The sequence below is a fragment of the Pelobates fuscus genome, chromosome 9, assembly GCF_036172605.1.
Source record: "Pelobates fuscus isolate aPelFus1 chromosome 9, aPelFus1.pri, whole genome shotgun sequence".
Classification (NCBI taxonomy): domain Eukaryota; kingdom Metazoa; phylum Chordata; class Amphibia; order Anura; family Pelobatidae; genus Pelobates; species Pelobates fuscus.
Genome location: NC_086325.1, coordinates 22601142 through 22625201, shown reverse-complemented (window position 1 = coordinate 22625201; position 24060 = coordinate 22601142). Strand labels below are relative to the sequence as shown.

At 41.7% G+C, this 24060-nt stretch overlaps 1 protein-coding gene across 1 annotated transcript in view; it reads right to left on the bottom strand.

Moving 5' to 3' along the window:
* Positions 1–16868, bottom strand: part of SLC44A4 (solute carrier family 44 member 4) — a 65748-nt gene extending 48880 nt beyond the window's left edge. The window contains exon 1 of the mRNA XM_063431482.1: positions 16797–16868. Within this exon, the coding sequence (XP_063287552.1) occupies positions 16797–16815 (19 nt within the window). The 5' untranslated portion in view covers positions 16816–16868. The remainder of the gene's footprint in view (positions 1–16796) is intronic.
* Between the last annotated feature and the right edge of the window lie 7192 nt (positions 16869–24060).

Genomic DNA, 24060 nt, shown 5'->3' with positions numbered 1-24060 from the left:
TCTTTTATGAAACTAGGGTTTATCCACTTTCTTCACCTAATTTTTAAAACATTTATTACTACCTCTTGGCATTGATCAGTCACCTCTCCTTTTTAAACTTTCAGCACCCCCACTTGTTTACGTTCATTTTAATCTCTCCCCCTTTCACTTGTCCTCCTTTTTATCCACCCCCTCCTTTATTTTTTTTCTTCTCTCCTTCCCCGTTCACACCTTTATCTCTTATCTCTGCCCCACGTCACACGGAAGCATTGGCAGAACATACAACACATCACAATGCAGTTATGTAGTAACTTTGTATTTATAGAATCATTTCCTGAAATACAACACCCCCCCTCCAGCAAGGTGCTTCTGCAGTAACGGGTTTGTGGTCAAATCCTGCACGAACAAAAGAGGAGTTAATAGGAGAATATTGTTTACTATTTCCTTGGGGGGTGGGGGCGGACATTGTAAATGGAGGGTTGACAACTCAATACATCAAGGGCTGTTTTAAAGTAGGGGCTTGTAAAACGATGTTCAGGAGCCGACATGTTTTTTTTTTTATGAGTGACAAGCATGTTACGCTACCTTTCCAATTAAGGCAAGTCAGGAACTAACAAGAACAAAACAGTCACCATTCCTGGAAACGAAACATTAATTAAAAGCAACAAACAGCGAGCGCAACCATGACAATGAACCCTGGAGAATCAGGGCAATCCACCGTGTTACCTGTTGTTCAGATTTAGCTCGCAGACTGCAAAGCATTCTGGGCAATCACTATGGCCTTTTCCTAGCCTTTCACACTGGCCCTGCGGTCTCTGTCTATTCCTATATGATTTGCAGTGAAGGAAGGCACCTGGCAGGTGTGATACTGCTCTCTGCTGCTGCCAGCTGTTTGGGCAGGGATGGAAAAACTGCCAATGATGGACAAATATAATCAGTCACCCATACTTTACTTGGAGCATCATTTATCTGGAATGAGCCTGTAAAACCTGATTTTCCTTGGAAATAAATCCAATTAGAGAAAAATGTGATGCAGCAATACTAGCTCAATGATTCATGGAGCAATAATGAGGCATTTCAGAATCTTCACCTATCAACACTAGGGATTATCAGTCAGATAATGTATCTAACAAGACACTCACTTTTCTCAGAACATTCTCAGTACTGCAACTATCCTGCTGCTTTGAATGTATTTAACTCAAACTCTATAGCCATGTTAGAGTAGCCTGGGTATCTCCAGGTCTTCGTGGACTGCATTTCCCATAATACTTGTCTGGTCTATTGGCTGAGGTAAATGTAGTTCACAAGCAGATGGGGGGGCCAAGACTAGTCATCTCTGGTTATTATGCATTACAATAAGATGTATAGCTAGCAGTGTAGGGTCAGTCTAACTATATATTGCATACATTTTGAATCTTCACCTGCCTGAGTCACTTGTAAATGTCAATCACCCTCCCTATTCTCTGGTACTTTCAGATAACTTGATTCTCGTACTGCCCTTTGTGTATTTGTCCCTCATCCATTTGGCTTGTGAGCTCGCTTGGACAGGCTTTGTCAGAATGAGATGTTTTGTCTTGCTTCCCATTGTACAGAGCTGCACAATATGTTGGTGCTATATGAATAATTGTAATTGTTTGGGAATTGCAATAAAGTGCTCTTGGAGGTCATAACATCACTTGCGTTTAATTGAGAGGCGACTGGTTAAAGATGGTGGTCCTAACTTATTGGCCTCTGCCCAATGAGATGCCATGCCCTGTCCAAAACATAAACGTATAGAAACATGTCCAGAATCTCACGGCCAAACTGACAGCCAATGGCTGAAATCAGAGATTCCCGTTTGAGCAGACTAAGCTTTTTTGAGGGGTCCATATAATGGAAATGTGTTTTTTTCCCCCTCAAAAACATTCCAAACCTTAAAAAGATTAGTTGCTTGAACTCTCAGGAACATTTCAAGCCATCAGTAAAGGGGAGGATGGAAACCACAGATATAATCATGACAAACAACATGCTTTTTTAACAAACATATCATTAGTCCTTACAACGCAAACGGATGTATTTTTTTTGCACAACAAAAACGGAGTGGGTGAAGGGCGCTACCCTACCTGCCCCAATGGACTAGTCTCTACTGGCTTAATTACTAAACACTGATCATGCCACGGAAAGTTGACAACCAAATAGGTGGACAAAACAGACACACTAAAAGTTCTGCATAAAATGCACCATTCCTTTTCTAATCTCCTATGGTTCACTGTTTATTGATAAACCTAATTTTCAAGCCTTAGCAAACTGGATTTATAAATTAAAAAAGTCTGAGCAATTTTAAATCAAAATAATGCTCAATGAGCAACTGTCGTGAAGCGTAGGCTTTATTTTAAATAAACATACTTTTCTTACTTTTTCCTCTTGTATAATAAAATATTGTCAAAATGCGTGTTTTGCTGGTTTTGTGAGTTTATAAGCTATAAAATGCTCCCTTTCACTTTTATGAAAATGTCATTAAATGTGACACTCAGCTTCAGCAAACTCGTGAATATAACAAAATTGGACTTTAGCACAGTTCTACAATACCAAAAGATCGTTAAGGAAAATGTAACTTTCATGGCGTTTCCTGCAAATTCAGGGGCAATTGTAATATTACAGATATTGCCAAATGTTCTGTAACAAACCTTGTGTACCCTAACCCGATTTCACCATTATGTAATAAACCACTGTATAGCATATGTTAGATTCGTTATCTTACTCCTAGGCTGCCATCTTGATTGTAAAAGTTTATTATGGTCAGGCTGTAGTTATATGTATCTTAGTAATAAGTTGAAATACTTTCCAGCACAATCTATCCAAGTTTCGCTTACCTTTTTCCAGCACCATGACTCCACTGGCGATGCTAACCTCCACCCACCATGACATCACAGAGGAGGCATGGCTTCCTCTGATATGGTCCAATCCAATTCTCCTCTATGGGACCTAATGTGCATGTGTGGTGAGCGCACATTCAAACTTCCCCATAGGAAAGCACTGAACCAGGCAGTGCCTCTAGTGGACAGACCATCACTAGTGGTGGATTAAATCCAGCAATGTAAAATAAATTTTAAAAAACCCGCAATGTTTTACATTACAGGGTTAAAAGGACAATAACACCACACCCAGGCCACTTCATTGAGATACAATTCTAAAATTGGCATATAGACTAGAATAGCCCACATAAGGTAAAAAGACATTGCCAAGAAGGCTAGAATTAGTCATTTTCTAAATTAATATTTTGTCTTACATGGTCAGAGAGATGGAATGGTTAATAACGTGTTGAGTTACTGTTTGTGAAAGGAATTCTGTAATGTATGTATTTGGAGGAAAAAACACAGGATAGATAGATAGATAGATAGAACTCACCAATAACTCACTCCTCATTCAATACACTTGATGGACAAAAATCAGCCCACCATCACTACAACTCCCATGATAGATTTCTAGCTATAAGGCTGCAATGTCTTCTGGGATCTGTAGTTGTACATCAGATGGGGAATGTCTAAGGGCCTCACAATGTACTAATTATTAAAGAGACACTCCACTTACCAAATACAAAATAAATAAAACTCACTGTTTAGTAGATCTAGCTCATATTAAAACGTGCATGCATTTAATTATGCCTTTGTTCATTGGAGTTATATCTAAAACAGCTTGCAAACACTGTAGATCTTTTGTCTGCAGCATTTGCAAGCCCTCCCCTTCTAATCCCGCCCATACTTTCTGTGGCTGTCCAATCACAGACTTCTTAATGCAGCTCAATGAGCAGTCTTTGCAAGGCAGGTGCTCTGGGCAATTGCTGCCTCAAGTTTAGCTCCACTGAGCAAACCAGGACTGTTTCTCTGCTTGAAAAGCCAGGGGGTGTAACCAGTATAATTTATAAAAGTGTAAATTTATATTGAAATCTACACTATTTCCAAAATTATAAAAAGAAAAAGCTTTTCGGCAAGCTAAAGTGATTAGTGGTCTGGAATGTCCCTTTAAATAGTGGTTACTGAACCAGTTCTAAGCATGCTTCCTATCTACCCTCTATTATGGACAGACGACAGATAGGGAACATTTGGCACTGCAGGTGTCCAGCACAATTCTTCCCACAACACACAGCCAAACATTTGCCATCAAAACTGGTAGCTTGTCTTTTAGGCCCTTTGCTTGCACAGGCTGATTTAACACAGACAGAATGGCCAGACTACATATTGAGATTTAATGTGCTCCGGACAGACTAAATAGTGAGATTTAAAGTGCTAAATACAGGGAGTGCAGAATTATTAGGCAAGTTGTATTTTTGAGGATTAATTTTATTATTGAACAACAACCATGTTCTCAATGAACCCAAAAAAACTCATTAATATCAAAGCTGAATATTTTTGGAAGTAGTTTTTAGTTTGTTTTTAGTTATAGCTATTTTAGGGGGATATCTGTGTGTGCAGGTGACTATTACTGTGCATAATTATTAGGCAACTTAACAAAAAACAAATATATACCCATTTCAATTATTTATTTTTACCAGTGAAACCAATATAACATCTCAACATTCACAAATATACATTTCTGACATTCAAAAACAAATCAGTGACCAATATAGCCACCTTTCTTTGCAAGGACACTCAAAAGCCTGCCATCCATGGATTCTGTCAGTGTTTTGATCTGTTCACCATCAACATTGCGTGCAGAAGCAACCACAGCCTCCCAGACACTGTTCAGAGAGGTGTACTGTTTTCCCTCCTTGTAAATCTCACATTTGATGATGGACCACAGGTTCTCAATGGGGTTCAGATCAGGTGAACAAGGAGGCCATGTCATTAGATTTTCTTCTTTTATACCCTTTCTTGCCAGCCACGCTGTGGAGTACTTGGACGCGTGTGATGGAGCATTGTCCTGCATGAAAATCATGTTTTTCTTGAAGGATGCAGACTTCTTCCTGTACCACTGCTTGAAGAAGGTGTCTTCCAGAAACTGGCAGTAGGACTGGGAGTTGAGCTTGACTCCATCCTCAACCCGAAAAGGCCCCACAAGCTCATCTTTGATGATACCAGCCCAAACCAGTACTCCACCTCCACCTTGCTGGCGTCTGAGTCGGACTGGAGCTCTCTGCCCTTTACCAATGCAGCCACGGGCCCATCCATCTGGCCCATCAAGACTCACTCTCATTTCATCAGTCCATAAAACCTTAGAAAAATCAGTCTTGAGATATTTCTTGGCCCAGTCTTGACGTTTCAGCTTGTGTGTCTTGTTCAGTGGTGGTCGTCTTTCAGCCTTTCTTACCTTGGCCATGTCTCTGAGTATTGCACACCTTGTGCTTTTGGGCACTCCAGTGATGTTGCAGCTCTGAAATATGGCCAAAGTGGTGGCAAGTGGCATCTTGGCAGCTGCACGCTTGACTTTTCTCAGTTCATGGGCAGTTATTTTGCGCCTTGGTTTTTCCACACGCTTCTTGCGACCCTGTTGACTATTTTGAATGAAACGCTTGATTGTTCGATGATCACGCTTCAGAAGCTTTGCAATTTTAAGAGTGCTGCATCCCTCTGCAAGATATCTCACTATTTTTGACTTTTCTGAGCCTGTCAAGTCCTTCTTTTGACCCATTTTGCCAAAGGAAAGGAAGTTGCCTAATAATTATGCACACCCGATATAGGGTGTTGATGTCATTAGACCACACCCCTTCTCATTACAGAGATGCACATCACCTAATATGCTTAATTGGTAGTAGGCTTTCGAGCCTATACAGCTTGGAGTAAGACAACATGCATAAAGAGGATGATGTGGTCAAAATACTCATTTGCCTAATAATTATGCACTCCCTGTAATGGGAACGAAACCCAACTATTGAATTTTTTTTTTTTACTTTTTGCACTGCATCATGTATGCACATTTTTTTGAACGTTAATTTTTTTATTTAACCCCTTAGGGACACATGACATGTGATTCCCTTTTATTGCAGAAGTTTGGTCCTTAAGGGGCTAAAATATATTCCCATTGGCATGCTACATGCAGATATAATAAATAACAATGAGATTTAAAGTGCTTCGGCCAGGTTAACATGAGCGAGAGTGGACTGAAATATTCACCAGCATTCCCACAATGCTGTGCTTTCTGAGCCCATTTATTGGCCGTGGGATGTATGTTCGATGTATTTTATTAGATTTAAATGCAGTTTGTGTTTGCATGATACCTTTTACTTTTTTATCTTTCATTTTGCTGCCGTCAGGCTTGGTTTGTTTTGTAATATTTGACTTGCTGATTTATTCTGTCTGCTCCGATAACACTGGATCCTGTAACAGGCGCTCTACAGAGCTACGCTGGGATCTCATTGTTCTAGAGCAGAGCCTGGTTGCTGTGAAGCGAAAGCCGTCACAGTCACGGATCCGTCACTCCAGTGAATGGGGCAATGGAGTATGAAGGCGAATTAATAATTATTGAGCATTTTATGCCAGTGCTTCCTCCTCTGTATTCCTTATTATTTACCCGTTCCTGGGGGGAGGGGTTGGTCTACCTTGAGGTTAAGGATTCTGTTAAAAGTGCTATTGGACTGCTAGAACAATAAATGAGTTTAAAAAAAAAAAATTAAGTCACCTTCAGTAACGAGAGAACCAGGGTTGGAAGTATTTAGTAAATAAGATTGTTTTTCTTGTTTGTGTATTCATTCCATGAAATTTCTGTTTTTTTTTTTTACAATTAATACATATTATTATTATTACAATTTGTATAGCACCAACAGATTCCGTAACGCTTTACAATATTCTAAGAGGGGGGATTTAACTATAAATAGGACAATTACAAGAAAACTTACAGGAACGATAGTTTGAAGAGGACCCTGCTCAAACGAGCTTACATTCATAGGAGGTGGGGTGTAAAACACAATAGGACAGGAAATAGCAATCAAATAAGGTGGGAGTGAAGCAGAGCTGGAGGAGAGAGTAGAGTGCTGCCCTTTAGGAGAGAGCAAGAGACAGGTATGTGAGGTAGAGGTTACTCTAGGAGGCCATAAGCTTTCCTAAAGAGATGGGTTTTAAGGCACTTCTTAAAGGATTGAAGACTAGGGGAGAGTCTGATGGCAGTAGGCAGGCTATTCCATAGGAAGGGAGACACCCGCGAGAAGTCCTGCAAGCGCGAGTTGGCCGTACGGGTGCGAGCAGCGGACAGGAGGTGGTCACGGGCAAAGCGTAGAGAACGAGAAGGGGCATACCTATGGATCTGTGAAGAGATATAAGAGGGGCTAGAATTGGTCAGTGCTTTATAGTTTGGGTTAGCACTTTGAATTGACTCCTATAGGATACAGGAAGCCAATGTAAGGACTGACAGAGGGGTGAGAGGACAGACTAGAGAGGAAAATCAGTCTGGCGGCAGCATTCATTACAGACTGTAGCAGGGCAATACGGCTTCTGGGAAGACCAATTAGGAGAGGGCTACAATAATCCATGCAGGAGATTACTAGAGCATGGACAAGCTCCTTGGTAGCATCTTGTGTTAGAAAGGGGCGGATGCAGGCTATGTTTTTAAGATGGAATCTACAGGATTTGGCAACAAGACAGTGCACTTGCAAGGATGGACTTATGTGGATACCACTAACTTGAAGGGAGAGCGAAAGAGGAGGATCAGTATTAGGAGGAGGAAAGACAAGGAGCTCAGCTTTAGAGAGATTGAGTTTCAGAAAGCGGGAGGACATCCAGTCGGAGATAGAAGAAAGGCAAGCAGTGACACGTTGCAGGACGGCAGGGGAGAGGTCCGGGGAGGAGAGATATATCTGGGTCATCAGTATACAGGTGGTAATGGAATGCAAAAGAGGTAATAAGTTTGCCAAGAGAGGCAGTATAAAGAGAAATAAAAGGGGACCAGGGACAGAGCCTTGGGGGACTCCAACCGAGACAGGACGAGGGGAGGAGGTATCATTAGAAAAGGAGACACTGAATGAGCATTGGGAGAGATAAGAAGAAAACCACGGGAGGACAGAATCACAGAGACAGAGTGATTGAAGATTTTGAAGGAGTAGAGCATGATCAACGGTGTCAAAGGCAGCAGAGAGGTCAAGAAGAATTAGTATGGAGTAGTGGCCTTTGGATTTAACTGCGATTAGGTCGTTAGTAACTTTGATAAGCGCAGTCACAGAAAAGTGGAGAGGACGGAAGCCAGATTAAAGAGAGTCAAGGAGCGAGCTGGAATTGAGGAAGTGAGACATCACTTTCCAGAAGCTTTGAGGAGAAAGGGAGCAGGGATATGGGACGATAGTTAGAGGGGGAGGAGGGGTCAAGAGATGTTTTTTTTTTCAGGATAGGTACATAGGTACAGGTTCAGTGGCATGTTTAAGGTCAGCAGGGACAACGCCAGAATAGAGAGAGCAGTTGAAGTTGTGTGTTAAGGAAGGCACAAGACAAGGGGAGAGATCTGATAAGGTGAGGTGAGACAGGATCAAGCGGGCAAGAGCCAGGGAGAAAGTCTGAAGGGTAGGAAAGGCATGACCTATGGCAGGGTGGGGAGAATTCTTTCCTTAGCTGTTCAATCTCGTCGATAAAGTAACATGCAAAGCTATCGGCTGTAAGGTTAGTTTGGGGGGTGGCCACAGCAGGTTGAAGAAGAGAGTTAAAGGTGTCAAAGAGACGCCTGGGATTGTGAGAGCATGATCTAATGAGAGACGAAAAGTATATTATACACAATAGATAATTATTTATTATGTCTGCATGTAGCATGCCAGTAATGGGCAAAAGCTTTAAGATAAAAATGTAAAGTTAACAAGCAAAAAAAAAAAATTACATATTACATGATGCTATGCAAAAATCCATAGTTGTGTCTCGTTTCCATGGTTATTGGTAAAAAGCAGCAAAACATTGTTAATATCAGCAGCTGGTAGATTAATGCTGCTAAATGTAACCATCAGGTTTCCATAATTCACCTTCTCTGCACAGTATTCACATCTGTACCAATATCGAAACTTGATAGGGAGACAACCACACAAACCCACAGCGGAACTCAGTTCATAGCAGTGTATCACCATGTAAAATTAAAGTGAATTTATTTAAGTCAAAAACAGTGAAAATTATACATCTGTTCAGTTTATATCCACTTGGGGGGTGGTAAGCAATAGCCTCTAGTATGATTATGGGATGCCCCTAGGGATTTATTCATTTTCAATATACTTCAGTTTTGCTGCTTAATGAATAATCCCTGCAACATTTCACAGAAATTAATGGAGACTACTTATACAATTCTTATAGACAGGCTTAAGAGTTTAAATTTGCTTAAATATGGAGTAAATATCCTTTTCCCATCTGGATGTATTGGTATTTTGCAGCGGCTGACTTGTCTTTGTCTCTATACACTAAACTGAATTAAAAGGTGCTGGTGACTACATCCAAGCTGGTGGTAATTTAACCATCTAGCATGGAAAACCGGTGTCATGTACGGTTTCTTGTCTCCCATTAAGTTCTAGGAGGGATATTAAAAGTTACCACTGTCGCTTATTACCAGTCGCTAACAGAAAAATTATCTAATTAGCCACAAATCGCTAACTTGACCAAAGGCTACTATAACCCATTACTGGCTTATAGATAATGAAGGTCTCGATTTTATATTTTTAGATAAACTTTTAAAAAGATTTCATAATATTTAAATATTTTGATATTATTTATGTAGCGATTTATTCTTTTACATAGAATATATTTTTTGATATTTTAATATGTTGAAGAAAAAAAACAAAAAAACATTTTAACTGTTTATCCCCCCAACAAAAATTCGAAATAATGCTAAATAATTTGAAAAATGTATCCAAAAATATTAAATCGAGCCCTAAGAGTGACAAATATGAAAATGAGCCCTTGTTAGTTTTTCCTCCGTATTGCAAATTTAATGTTTAATTCACGGTTAGTGAATATCCCCCTATCCCCTAAGCAGTGTTTCCCAAACGGACAGGATCCTGTGTTGGGATAGAGTATGGTACTATGCACGATATATCTGCAATGTGATTTTTATCTCTGTTTTGGTATTCCTTTCATTAATAAAGAATTAATGAAACAAATGAACAAAAAGTTCTTCTGGGATTAAAAAAAAATTTAAATAATAAAATAGAATATTTGTTTTCCTGGCAGAACAAGGGTTAGTGTAACTCTCCACATCTCTGATTTGAATAGTCTGCCTGGATTTCCATACACAGAAAAGGGAGCGGCAAATATTAGACAGGGAAAATCATGCAAAATTAGCCACTAAATATCTGAAATAGAAAGAGGTTTGAAAAATAATAAGAGTGCTGTGCCAACGATTCTGGGTGTAATGGAGATCCCATACTTAGCAGGCGATGAATAATGTTTAAAGTTTGTATGCTAACGTGGAAGTGTTAACATTTGTTTTAGCATATCCGTATAGATCAAATCAAGGACAGAGGGCATCAAACAGCACGAGGTAAGTGTTTAACTGTAGGATGGCGCCAAAGGATTCCTGGTACCATAACCACAACAGGGCACTGCAATGGTTATGGTGCTTAGAGTGTCCCATCAATCAATACGAATGCTGTTAGCACAAACATCTTCCAAGATGGAACCCACTGATATTGTGGTAATTTGGTGTAGTGGTGAGTTTAACACTGGATGACCAAATCCCTATGTCGGTCATTTTTTTTTAAGATGTGAAACTGAATAATTTGAGCAAGGTGCTGAACACTTGTCCGGCAAGGGTTTAAGTTTTTTCATTCTTTTGGTCTGCTGCTGCAGAGGCTTTTAATTCAGTGAGCTTTCGCCGTCCCCCCCATGAATGGCTGGAAGATCCTCGTGTGAATTAAAGGGTATTTTCTGTGGCAGAATAATGTGGGAATAAACCTGAATAGACGCACCTTAACCAGACTTGAAGGAGAAACCTTAGTGTCTAACTAGCAATTAATCTGTGTGAGTCATTAACATTTTGTGATTTCCTTATTAGAAATGTACTTTGACTCCTTTCAACAGCAAACAATATTCAGAATATGAAAATACAACATGCGCACCCTGACGTGGTTCTTGCATACATATAAACAAGAAAACACAAATAATTATACGCACACACAAACACACACCCGAAGCTTTATCTATCAGTCCTGCCAAGGGGCTCTGCCTTACTGCTACAGTGCACCAAAACCACTAGGGACTCTGCTCCCTGATACCCACTGCATGCCCACTTCAGGCTCAGCATCTTAATACCCTCCACATAGCCACTTCAGGCTCTGAACCCTTGTACCACCAGCATGCCCGCATCAGGTTCTGCCCTTTGCCTAACATGCCACTTCAGGCTCTACACCTAGATACCTTCCAGCCCCCATTCCCACTTGAGGCTCTGCACCTAGATACGCCCTCTGCATTCACAATTCAGGCTCTGCACCTGTATAACCCCCTGCATTCACAATTCAGGCTCTGCACCTAGATACGCCCTCTTCATTCACACTTCAGGCTCTGCACCTGTATAACCCCCCCCCCCTGCATTCACACTTCAGGCTCTGCACCTGTATAACCCCCCCCTGTATTCACACTTCAGGCTCTGCACCTGTATAACCCCCCCCCTGCATTCACACTTCAGGCTCTGCACCTGTATAACCCCCCCCCCTGCATTCACACTTCAGGCTCTGCACCTAGATACCCCCCTGCATTCACACTTCAGGCTCTGCACCTGTATAACCCCCCCCCCCCCTGCATTCACACTTCAGGCTCTGCACCTAGATACCCCCCTGCATTCACACTTCAGGCTCTGCACCTAGATACCCCCCCGCATTCACACTTCAGGCTCTGCACCTAGATACCCCCCCGCATTCACACTTCAGGCTCTGCACCTAGATAACCCCCCCCCCCCCACATTCACACTTCAGGCTCTGCACCTAGATACCACCCGCATTCCCACTTCAGGCTCTGCACCTGTATAACCCCTCTGCATTCCCACTTCAGGCTCTGCACCTGTATAACCCCTCTGCATTCCCACTTCAGGCTCTGCACCTATATAACCCCCCTGCATTCACACTTCAGGCTCTGCACCTATATAACCCCCCTGCATTCACACTTCAGGCTCTGCACCTATATAACACCCCTGCATTCACACTTCAGGCTCTGCACCTATATAACCCCCCTGCATTCACACTTCAGGCTCTGCACCTAGATACCCCCATGCATTCACACTTTAGGCTCTGCACCTGAAGGTCTGCGGCCAAAAGGGGGTTCGGGCACCGATAGATCAGGCCAAGCAATGGGCAGATATAGCAGGCCAATCAATGGGGCACCGCACAGCTGGTCAATCAATGGGCACAGACATAGCAGGGCAATCAATGGGCCCCTACATTCACACTTCAGGCTCTGCACTCAGATACCCGCCTGCATTCACATTTCAGGCTCTGCAGCTGGTTATCCCATGCCATACATACACACAAATATATATGCTTATATAGGGAGTAGAGAGAGAAAGACCATAAAATGTCCGCCATGAAGTCATATAATTGGCTCTTTTTTTGTCTACAATAAAACCCTTCCTGTATTAAACTGCTAATGTTTAGCCATTTATGTTGCATATGCTGTAAATCTATAACTATAGTTCCAGGTTAATAAAATAAAAGTTAGCGGGCCGGGTACAAAGGGAGTGATTTGCAATTCTTTCGGATTTACTTCTATTTCAGGCTAACATCTCCCATGAACTTATTGTGTTGAGATATGATAACACACAGTCCTTGTTACAGGGAACTACAGCAATTAGCTAAACAGGTCTATATCAGCACAGCCAGGCTATATATATATATATATATTAATAATAATAATAATACGGTAAGTACTTTCTATCGGCAGACATTCCCTGGCCTGAATTAGTACAGCATTCATTACTCTAAACATTGAAATGGAGGTTTACATGCAAAGCTCACAGGTCTCTTCTTGCTTCAAGGAAACGTGGCAGTAACTATAACAAGGGCAATATTTGTGAAATTTGTAAATTAGTTGGATAGATAAACATTCCAATATAAACCATGGGTGTACCCAAACCGCATACTGCTTGATTAGCCATTATCAACAATAATATTATAAACCATGTACAGGGTATGGAGATTAGATGGATAGATAAGACAGACAGCACATGTGTATTCCTTTTGAAACAAATTGTGATTTATCTATATTTTAGGAAATTAGCAAGTCAGTCAAATTCCATAATTCATCATATGACCAAACCACAAAACAAATGAAGAATGAACGAGCGTTTCAAAAAAGATGATTGGTGGTTACTCGACAGCAACTATATTTTGAGTCAATACTTTGATCAAGTGGCAAGTGACTAACAGAGAGGGAAAAAAAGAGAAGAGCTACTAAAAAAACAAACCTATATTTATTAAAGTGTATATTTAATAAAAGGTATAAAATATAAATATACATTTTTACTGCTCCTTATTTTTTACCTCTCCTGGTTATTTCTAATCACTTGATTTGTGACACAAATCACCCAAATATACAGAGAAATATATACACAATGTAGAACAGCTTGGCACTTTCCTTACAAAAAACTAAATATAAAAATATAAAATAAGGGGTGCACTCACAGGTCTTCAGTGATCACTCCCCCCATATATATATATATATATACACACATATATACATACACACATATACATACACCATTTTGGTTCCTTCGAATTGTTTTTCCAAAACAATCTCATGGACAAAAGTCGTCCGAACTGAAATTGGACGAATCGGACGTGACCAAACCTATTTCTTTTGTCCCAGATGAACCTAATTCTCTAGCTTCAAATATATATATATATATATATACAAAGACGGGAAAATATTCTTGCACTCCAACAAAACTATAAAGTGGTACCTGGTGCTCTGGTAGCAAAAATCATAAATATCCAAAAAATACCGGCACTCCAGGAATTCTCAGCGAAATAAATATTCTTTATTCAGTTAAGGACATCTGATGTCCTTAACTGAATAAAGAATATTTATTTCGCTGAGAATTCCTGGAGTGCCGGTATTTTTTGGATATTTATATATATATATACACACACACACACACACACACACACACAGCAAACCCTTTTAGTTGATATTAGGTATTGACAAGCCCATTTCCTAAATGTAAAAGGGGTCTAAACCGGGAGGTCCGGCAGGCTGACGGAATGAAATTGTGGGATTGGGGACATAATGCATATGAGGAGGGGGAAGGGGGCTCAAAGGCAATATGTGGACAGACAGGAAAGGACAGTATCAATGAGCAGGTGAAACAATAACTGGTTAAACTGGTTGCACACCCGGAGGAAGTAGTAGTTACTGAAATAAAATAAAATGGTGATAGTCTGGTGATGTTGGGGGCTTTATGCATGCGTTGTGATCAGTAACACATACAGGTAGTAAGAAATAGTTGAGGAAATAGACGAAGGAAGGGGATGAGTGAACGAATTTATGGGGGATGGATAACACGGGTTAACATTTTCTAATAGAAGTTAAAGAATTGAAATTGGAAACACACAGGGTTATTCCCTCAGGTGTGAGTGGTCAGGAAATTTAGAGATGAACGGATAATGCTTTCAATACGGCTTTGCTGACTAACCTTGAAATTCACTTTCAATTTTCGACTATTCTCCCTTTAGAGAATAACATAGTACTGCTCACTTAGAGTGTTTACAGACAAATTCAACTTTTAACAGCCGTTTTGTAATAGTGATATTCTATTTGCTGTATACCAATGGGGTAGAGTTATCAAGGCAAAAACAGGAGCTAAATATGTAGCAATCGCCATGGAAACTGCATCCAAAGTTTGCATCCAAAATAGCGCCTGTTTTTCCGATGATAATCTCCCCAGAAGTCTCCCCCCTACCAATAGTGTGGGGTTAGGAGGTACAGATGAATATGGTGCTCGCTCAGTGTGATATAATTGCACTCAAAATGCTGTGGACTATAAATCCCATCATTTTCAGCCAGGCTATAATGCAGTAAGGTCCCTTGTGTACTATGCCATTATGAGAGGCATTGTAATGTTAAAAGCTTGTGGCTGTCACTGTAATGGCTCAAGATATTCTAAACGCTGCACTTTTATGGAACTATTTTAACATTAAAATGAGGTATTGAAAGGGAGACAATAGAACAGCCAGACTTGTTTAAACACAGGGTTAAAATGTAGTGCATGCATTGAATACAGTTTACAATTAAAGGCAGTTTAAATCCTACTGCGCCGTCTTTACGTTCATTGTATTTTGACAGGTGATTTTCTGTTGCGTGAATTTTAGGAGAGTGGGTGATCTTTAATTAATCAGAAATGTTGGTTCATTTGCCATGGGAACAAGATCAAACTCACTTTAAATTAAATGTTAATGTTAGATTGAAGTGGCTATGTCTACTTATAGAAAGATGGTCAGTAAGACGTTTAGAACGATAAAATGTTCCAGATTTACACCACCAGTATATCCGAGGGACGTGAAGAGGGGGCACAGGTGTTAGAGGACATGTGGCAGGTAAACATTTACTAGCAGTGTGGCCAAGAGACTAGGGAAGGAGACACAGGTAGACACTTATAGTATGTATCAGGGATTAGAAAAGGTGATGTAGAAGAAGGCAGCTGGCAGGTATCTACGTCAGTAATAGCATTCATAAGGGACTGGAAAAGGCAATACAGGTATTAAAAGGAACACACTGTACTAATCGTGGGGATTTGGGACTAGAAAACACAACTCAGGGATTGGAGGGAAGGCAGGTGACATGCAGCCAGGCTTGCTAATAGTATCAGCCGTAGCCTGATGGTCAAGATACACAGATGAGAGTATTGGGAGTGAGGGTTCAATATTTAGACAGATATTAATGTGGTAACCTTCCTCACACAGATGTGGGTTACAGGAGGAGTTTGGAAGCACACAGAGTGAAATACAATTCATAGAGAGGAAGCTTGGTGACATGTGCTGGGTGGATAACCTCTCATAATAATGATAAATGAGATATTCAGGGTTAGGGCTGACAGTTTATGTTATACAATAGTCTGAGAGGACGCATTTAACTATTTGTTCAGTGAGGGTGTTGGCAAAATTGAAACATTTTGACTAAACAGGTCAGAGATTGGAGGCTGGCACTGGTGTGAGAGAGGGGGGCTGCCACAGGTTTTGGAGGGGTTGGCACAGTTTTAGGGGGGCTAGCACAGGTGTCAGAGAGGGCGGTGGCACAGGTGTGGGGGGTGGATGGCACAGGTGTCAGAGAGCAGGGGGGGGCTGGCACAAGTGTCAGAGAGGTGGGGGCTGGCACAAGTGTCAGAGGGGGGGATGGCCCAGTTGTGGGGGGGGAGGGGGAGATGGCATAGGTGTCAGAGAGGGGGGGGGGGCTGGCACAAGTGTCAGAGAGGGGGGGATGGCACAGGTGTCAGAGAGCAGGGGGGCTGGCACAGGTGTCAGAGAGCAGGGGGGTGGCCCATGTGTCATGGGGGCTGGCACAGGTGTCAGGGAAGGGGGGATGGCACAGGTGTCAGGGAAGGGGGTATGGCACAGGTGTCAGGGAAGGGGGTATGGCACAGGTGTCAGGGAAGGGGGTATGGCACAGGTGTCGGGGAGGGGGGCTGGCACAGGTGTGGGGGGGGGCTGGCACAGGTGTCGGGGAGGGGGGCTGGCACAGGTGTGGGGGGGGGCTGGCACAGGTGTCAGGGAGGGGGGGTGGCACAGGTGTCGGGGAGGGGGGGCTGGCACAGGTGTCGGGGAGGGGGGGCTGGCACAGGTGTCGGGGAGGGGGGGCTGGCACAGGTGTGGGCATAGTGGGTACAATGAAGTTCCGTTGTGACAGGGAGCCCGGGACACACACACAGAGTATGTGAAGTTCCCACACCCCAGTCTCGGGACTCACCATACTCCTCGGCAGCCATGTCTCTGCCCGCGGACTCTCTCACTGACTGTCCGCGAAGCTGCAGCTCTCTACCCGAGGTGTCACCAAGCCACGCCCACTGCTTCTCACCTGGAGCCCGGCAAACCACGCCCCGCTAGGAATCCAACTTCACTGGACACGCCCACACTTAGAAAGATTTACCTAACTACACCCGAGGCTCCGCATAGCGACAAGCCACGCCCCCTGCATCCAACGGTCACACTAAGTACAGCCCACCCGCTGTTACCTAGCAACGGTACAACCAATCCGCTGTTACCTAGCAACGTGACAAACCCGCGGTCCTCTTTCATTAAATACACAAATGCAACGCAAAATGTACTGAACCTGACTAAACCCACCTACCTACTATAACCACTACCTACTGTACCTGACAAAAACTCACCTACCTACTATAACCACTACCTACTGTACCTGACAAAAACTCACCTACCTACTATAACCACTACCTACTGTACCTGACAAAAACTCACCTACCTACTATAACCACTACCTACTGTACCGGACAAAAAACACCTACCTACTATAACCACTACCTACTGTACCGGACAAAAAACACCTACCTACTATAACCACTACCTACTGTATCTGACAAAACCACCTACCTACTATAACCACTACCTACTGTATCTGACAAAACCACCTACCTACTATAACCACTACCTACTGTACCGGACAAAAAACACCTACCTACTATAACCACTACCTACTGTATCTGACAAAACCACCTACCTACTATAACCACTACCTACTGTATCTGACAAAACCACCTACCTACTATAACCACTACCTACTGTACAGGACAAAAAACACCTACCTACTATAAGCACTACCTACTGTACCTGACAAAAACTCACCTACCTACTATAACCACTACCTACTGTACCGGACAAAAAACACCTACCTACTATAACCACTACCTACTGTATCTGACAAAAACCACCTACCTACTATAACCACTACCTACTGTACCGGACAAAAAACACCTACCTACTATAACCACTACCTACTGTACCGGACAAAAACCACCTACCTACTATAACCACTACCTACTGTACCGGACAAAAAACACCTACCTACTATAACCACTACCTACTGTACCAGACAAAAAACACCTACCTACTATAACCACTACCTACTGTACCTGACAAAAACTCACCTACCTACTATAACCACTACCTACTGTACCGGACAAAAAACACCTACTATAACCACTACCTACTGTACCGGACAAAAAACACCTACCTACTATAACCACTACCTACTGTACCGGACAAAAAACACCTACCTACTATAACCACTACCTACTGTACCGGACAAAAAACACTTACCTACTATAACCACTACCTACTGTACCTGACTAAACCCACCTACCTACTATAACCACTACCTACTGTACCGGACAAAAAACACTTACCTACTATAACCACTACCTACTGTACCGGACAAAAAACACCTACTATAACCACTACCTACTGTACCGGACAAAAAACACCTACTATAACCACTACCTACTGTACCGGACAAAAACTCACCTACCTACTATAACCACTACCTACTGTACCTGACAAAAACTCACCTACCTACTATAACCACTACCTACTGTACCTGACAAAAACTCACCTACCTACTATAAGCACTACCTACTGTACCTGACAAAAACTCACCTACCTACTATAACCACTACCTACTGTACCGGACAAAAAACACCTACCTACTATAACCACTACCTACTGTACCGGACAAAAAACACCTACCTACTATAACCACTACCTACTGTATCTGACAAAACCACCTACCTACTATAACCACTACCTACTGTATCTGACAAAACCACCTACCTACTATAACCACTACCTACTGTACCGGACAAAAAACACCTACCTACTATAAGCACTACCTACTGTACCTGACAAAAACTCACCTACCTACTATAACCACTACCTACTGTACCGGACAAAAAACAGCTACGTACTATAACCACTACCTACTGTATCTGACAAAAACCACCTACCTACTATAACCACTACCTACTGTACCGGACAAAAAACACCTACCTACTATAACCACTACCTACTGTACCGGACAAAAACCACCTACCTACTATAACCACTACCTACTGTACCGGACAAAAAACACCTACCTACTATAACCACTACCTACTGTACCAGACAAAAAACACCTACCTACTATAACCACTACCTACTGTACCGGACAAAAAACACTTACCTACTATAACCACTACCTACTGTACCTGACTAAACCCACCTACCTACTATAACCACTACCTACTGTACCGGACAAAAAACACTTACCTACTATAACCACTACCTACTGTACCGGACAAAAAACACCTACTATAACCACTACCTACTGTACCGGACAAAAACTCACCTACCTACTATAACCACTACCTACTGTACCTGACAAAAACTCACCTACCTACTATAACCACTACCTACTGTACCTGACAAAAACTCACCTACCTACTATAAGCACTACCTACTGTACCTGACAAAAACTCACCTACCTACTATAACCACTACCTACTGTACCGGACAAAAAACACCTACCTACTATAACCACTACCTACTGTACCGGACAAAAAACACCTACCTACTATAACCACTACCTACTGTACCTGACAAAAACTCACCTACCTACTATAACCACTACCTACTGTACCGGACAAAAACTCACCTACCTACTATAACAACTACCTACTGTACCTGACAAAAACTCACCTACCTACTATAAGCACTACCTACTGTACCTGACAAAAACTCACCTACCTACTATAACCACTACCTACTGTACCGGACAAAAAACACCTACCTACTATAACCACTACCTACTGTACCGGACAAAAAACACCTACCTACTATAACCACTACCTACTGTACCTGACAAAAACTCACCTACCTACTATAACCACTACCTACTGTACCGGACAAAAAACACCTACCTACTATAACCACTACCTACTGTACCGGACAAAAAACACCTACCTACTATAACCACTACCTACTGTACCGGACAAAAAACACTTACCTACTATAACCACTACCTACTGTACCTGACTAAACCCACCTACCTACTATAACCACTACCTACTGTACCGGACAAAAAACACTTACCTACTATAACCACTACCTACTGTACCGGACAAAAACCACCTACCTACTATAACCACTACCTACTGTACCGGACAAAAAACACCTACCTACTATAACCACTACCTACTGTACCTGACAAAAACTCACCTACCTACTATAACCACTACCTACTGTACCTGACAAAAACTCACCTACCTACTATAACCACTACCTACTGTACCGGACAAAAAACACCTACCTACTATAACCACTACCTACTGTACCGGACAAAAAACACCTACCTACTATAACCACTACCTACTGTACCGGACAAAAAACACCTACCTACTATAACCACTACCTACTGTACCGGACAAAAAACACTTACCTACTATAACCACTACCTACTGTATCTGACAAAACCACCTACTTACTGTAACCACTACCTACTGTACCTGACAAAAAACACCTACCTACTATAACCACTACCTACTGTATCTGACAAAACCACCTACTTACTGTAACCACTACCTACTGTACCGGACAAAACCACTTACCTACTATAACCACTACCTACTGTACATGACTAAACCCACCTACCTACTATAAGCACTACCTACTGTACCTGACAAAAACCACCTACTTACTGTAACCACTACCTACTGTACCTGACAAAAACCACCTACCTACTATAACCACTACCTACTGTACCGGACAAAAACCACCTACCTACTATAACCACTACCTACTGTACCGGACAAAAAACACCTACCTACTATAACCACTACCTACTGTATCTGACAAAACCACCTACTTACTGTAACCACTACCTACTGTACCTGACAAAAACCACCTACCTACTATAACCACTACTTACTGTACCGGACAAAAAACACCTACCTACTATAACCACTACCTACTGTATCTGACAAAATCACCTACTTACTGTAACCACTACCTACTGTACCGGACAAAACCACCTACCTACTATAACCACTACCTACTGTACCTGACTAAACCCACCTACCTACTATAAGCACTACCTACTGTACCTGACAAAAACCACCTACCTACTATAACCACTACCTACTGTACCGGACAAAAACCACCTACCTACTATAACCACTACCTACTGTACCGGACAAAAACCACCTACCTACTATAACCACTACCTACTGTACCTGACTGAACCACCTACTTACTGTAACCACTACCTACTGTACCTGACAAAAAACACCTACCTACTATAACCACTACCTACTGTACATGACAAAACCACCTACCTACTATAACCACTACCTACTGTACCTGACAAAACCACCTACCTACTATAAGCACTACCTACTGTACCTGACAAAAACCACCTACCTACCATAACCACTACCTACTGTACCTGACAAAAAACATCTACCTACTATAACCACTACCTACTGTACCTGACTAAACCACCTACTTACTATAACCACTACCTACTGTACCGGACAAAAAACACCTACCTACTATAACCACTACCTACTGTACCGGACAAAAAACACCTACCTACTATAACCACTACCTACTGTATCTGACAAAACCCACCTACCTACTATAATCACTACCTACTGTACATGACAAGACCCACCTACCTACTATAACCACTACTGTACCTGACAAAACCCACCTACCGTAACCACTACCTACTATATCTGACAAACCCACCTACCTACTGTAACCATTACCTACTGTACCTGACAAAAACCACCTACCTACTATAACCACTACTTACTGTACCTGACAAAACTCACCTACCTACTGTAACCACTACCTACTGTAACTAACAGCCACTAACCTATTGTAACTATCTACCAATACCTACTGTAACTAACCACTACCGACTATCTACCACTACCTACTGTAACAGCAACGAACCTACTGTAATTAACAACCATCTACCTGCTGTAACTAACCACTACCTATTGTAACCAACAACCACTACCTACTGTAACTAACCACTATCGACTAACCACCACTAACCTACTGTAACAGCCACTAACCTACTGTAACCAACAACCACCTACCATAACAGCCACTAACCTATTGTAACTATCTACCTCTACCTACTGTAACCAACCACTACCGACTAACCACCACTAACCTACTGTAACTAACAACCACCTACCTGCTGTAACTAACCACTACCTACAATAACTAAAATCCACCTACCTACTGTAACAACCCACCACTTTCTGTAACCAACAACCACCTACCTACTGTAACTAAAAGCCCACCTACTGTAAGTAACAACCATCTTACCTAATGTAATTAAGAACATTTACCTACTGGCGGTAACTAACAACCACCTACCTACTGTAGCAGCCCACTACCTACTTTAAATAAGATCAACCATGTACTTGCTGTAGTTAAGAAGCCACTACTTACTCTAACTAAAAAAACTCTACCTACTGTAACCAACAACCTATTACCTACTAGTACGTGACAACAGCCTTCACCTATATAAATAGGGACACTAGGGAGGTATGCTATAGGTAAGTAACTGCCTACTTACCTACAGTAATTGAGAAAGGATAACCCAATATAAAACAAAAACACAAGGATTTTATTATTCTGATTAGTCTACAGGTTGGTACTCACAACTAGAGTATAAATGAGGGTGAGTGAGGCTTTATGGACTAACTTTCACTCTGCAAAACAGATTACACTCCACTCTGGTAATGAAGTGTTTAATAAACTACGGAGAGAATTTACCAACATGTCTGATACAAAAAATATATATATAAATAAATATTGAGAATAGAAAAATAAAAAAAGAGCCAACTTTGAGGTTCCTGCTTTTTGCTGCTCTAAATTGGGAGCTGGATTGGATTTGCCATTGCTCGGAGTCCCGTGATTTTTCTCAGAACTAACCGTTTAGAGTAACCGTTTGAGCAAATATTCTGTAGGCACCATTTATCTTGTATAACGAACACAAATCAAATGGTCGTTTACTACAGACCTTTCGAATAGAAAATGCACAGTCCACCCATCACATCTTTCATGAAAACCATTTAACTTTGAATAAATGTAGCAAACAAATACACACCAACCCAGGTAATCCACGCTGATAGAGAGATGTCCCAAATATTTACCCTCTTCTTAACATTGTTTGATTTTACAGCTGAAGTGAATCACTGTTCGCTCGAGTACATTCATTCACTTCTACGCAGAACAAAACATGGCTGTCCTGTCAAACTGTATTCCATCACCATGACTTGCCCTTCGGCTGATGTGATGATCCAACCCCTGAAACATTTTATCAAAACTTCTTTTGTCCATGTGAGAAAGCAGGGACTTACTCTGACTTTTATTTTTCAATTAAAAACTGGCTCGGTCATAAAGATTGTTTCTCAAAAGTGACAATGCTGCTTTAATTTACGACACAGGAGTTAAACTACTCATATACCTGGTCAAAAACCACATAGCAGTTTATTTTAAAATGTTGTAGAAGTTGGATGCACTTTTAATGAATTAAAGGAACACTATAGGGTCAGGAACACAAACAAGTATCCCTGACCCTTGTAGTGTTAAAATCACCATCTAACCAGACCTCCTAAAAATAGCAAAATCTTACATTTTATTGCAGTCTGCAGCTGGCTATGCCCCTGACCTGCCTGCTTGGCTGACATCATCAGCAGTGTTAAACAAAAGCCAATCATAATACTTTCACATAGGATTGGCTGAGACTGTCAAAGAGGCAGATCAGGGGCAGAGCCAGCACAAGCCAAACACAGCCCTGGCCAATCAGCATCTCCTCATTGAGATGAATTGAATCATTGCATCTCTAGGAGGAAAGCTCAGTGTATCCCTGCAAAGGGTGGAATCACTGAATGGCAGTGCTGCTCACTGTGAAACATTGCCCCCAGGAAGCACCTTTGAAAGCCATCTGAGGAGTGGCCAGTGTAGGTATCACTAGGCTGTAATGTAAACACTGCATTTTCTCTGAAAAGACAGTGTTTACAGCACAAAGCCTGAAGGGACTGATTATACTCAGAACAAATACAATAAGCTGTAGATGTTCTGGTGACTATAGTGTCCCTTTAAACTATTTGCTGCCAAGTCTGTATCAAGTGGTCATCGTAAAAAGACAGTCTGTAAAT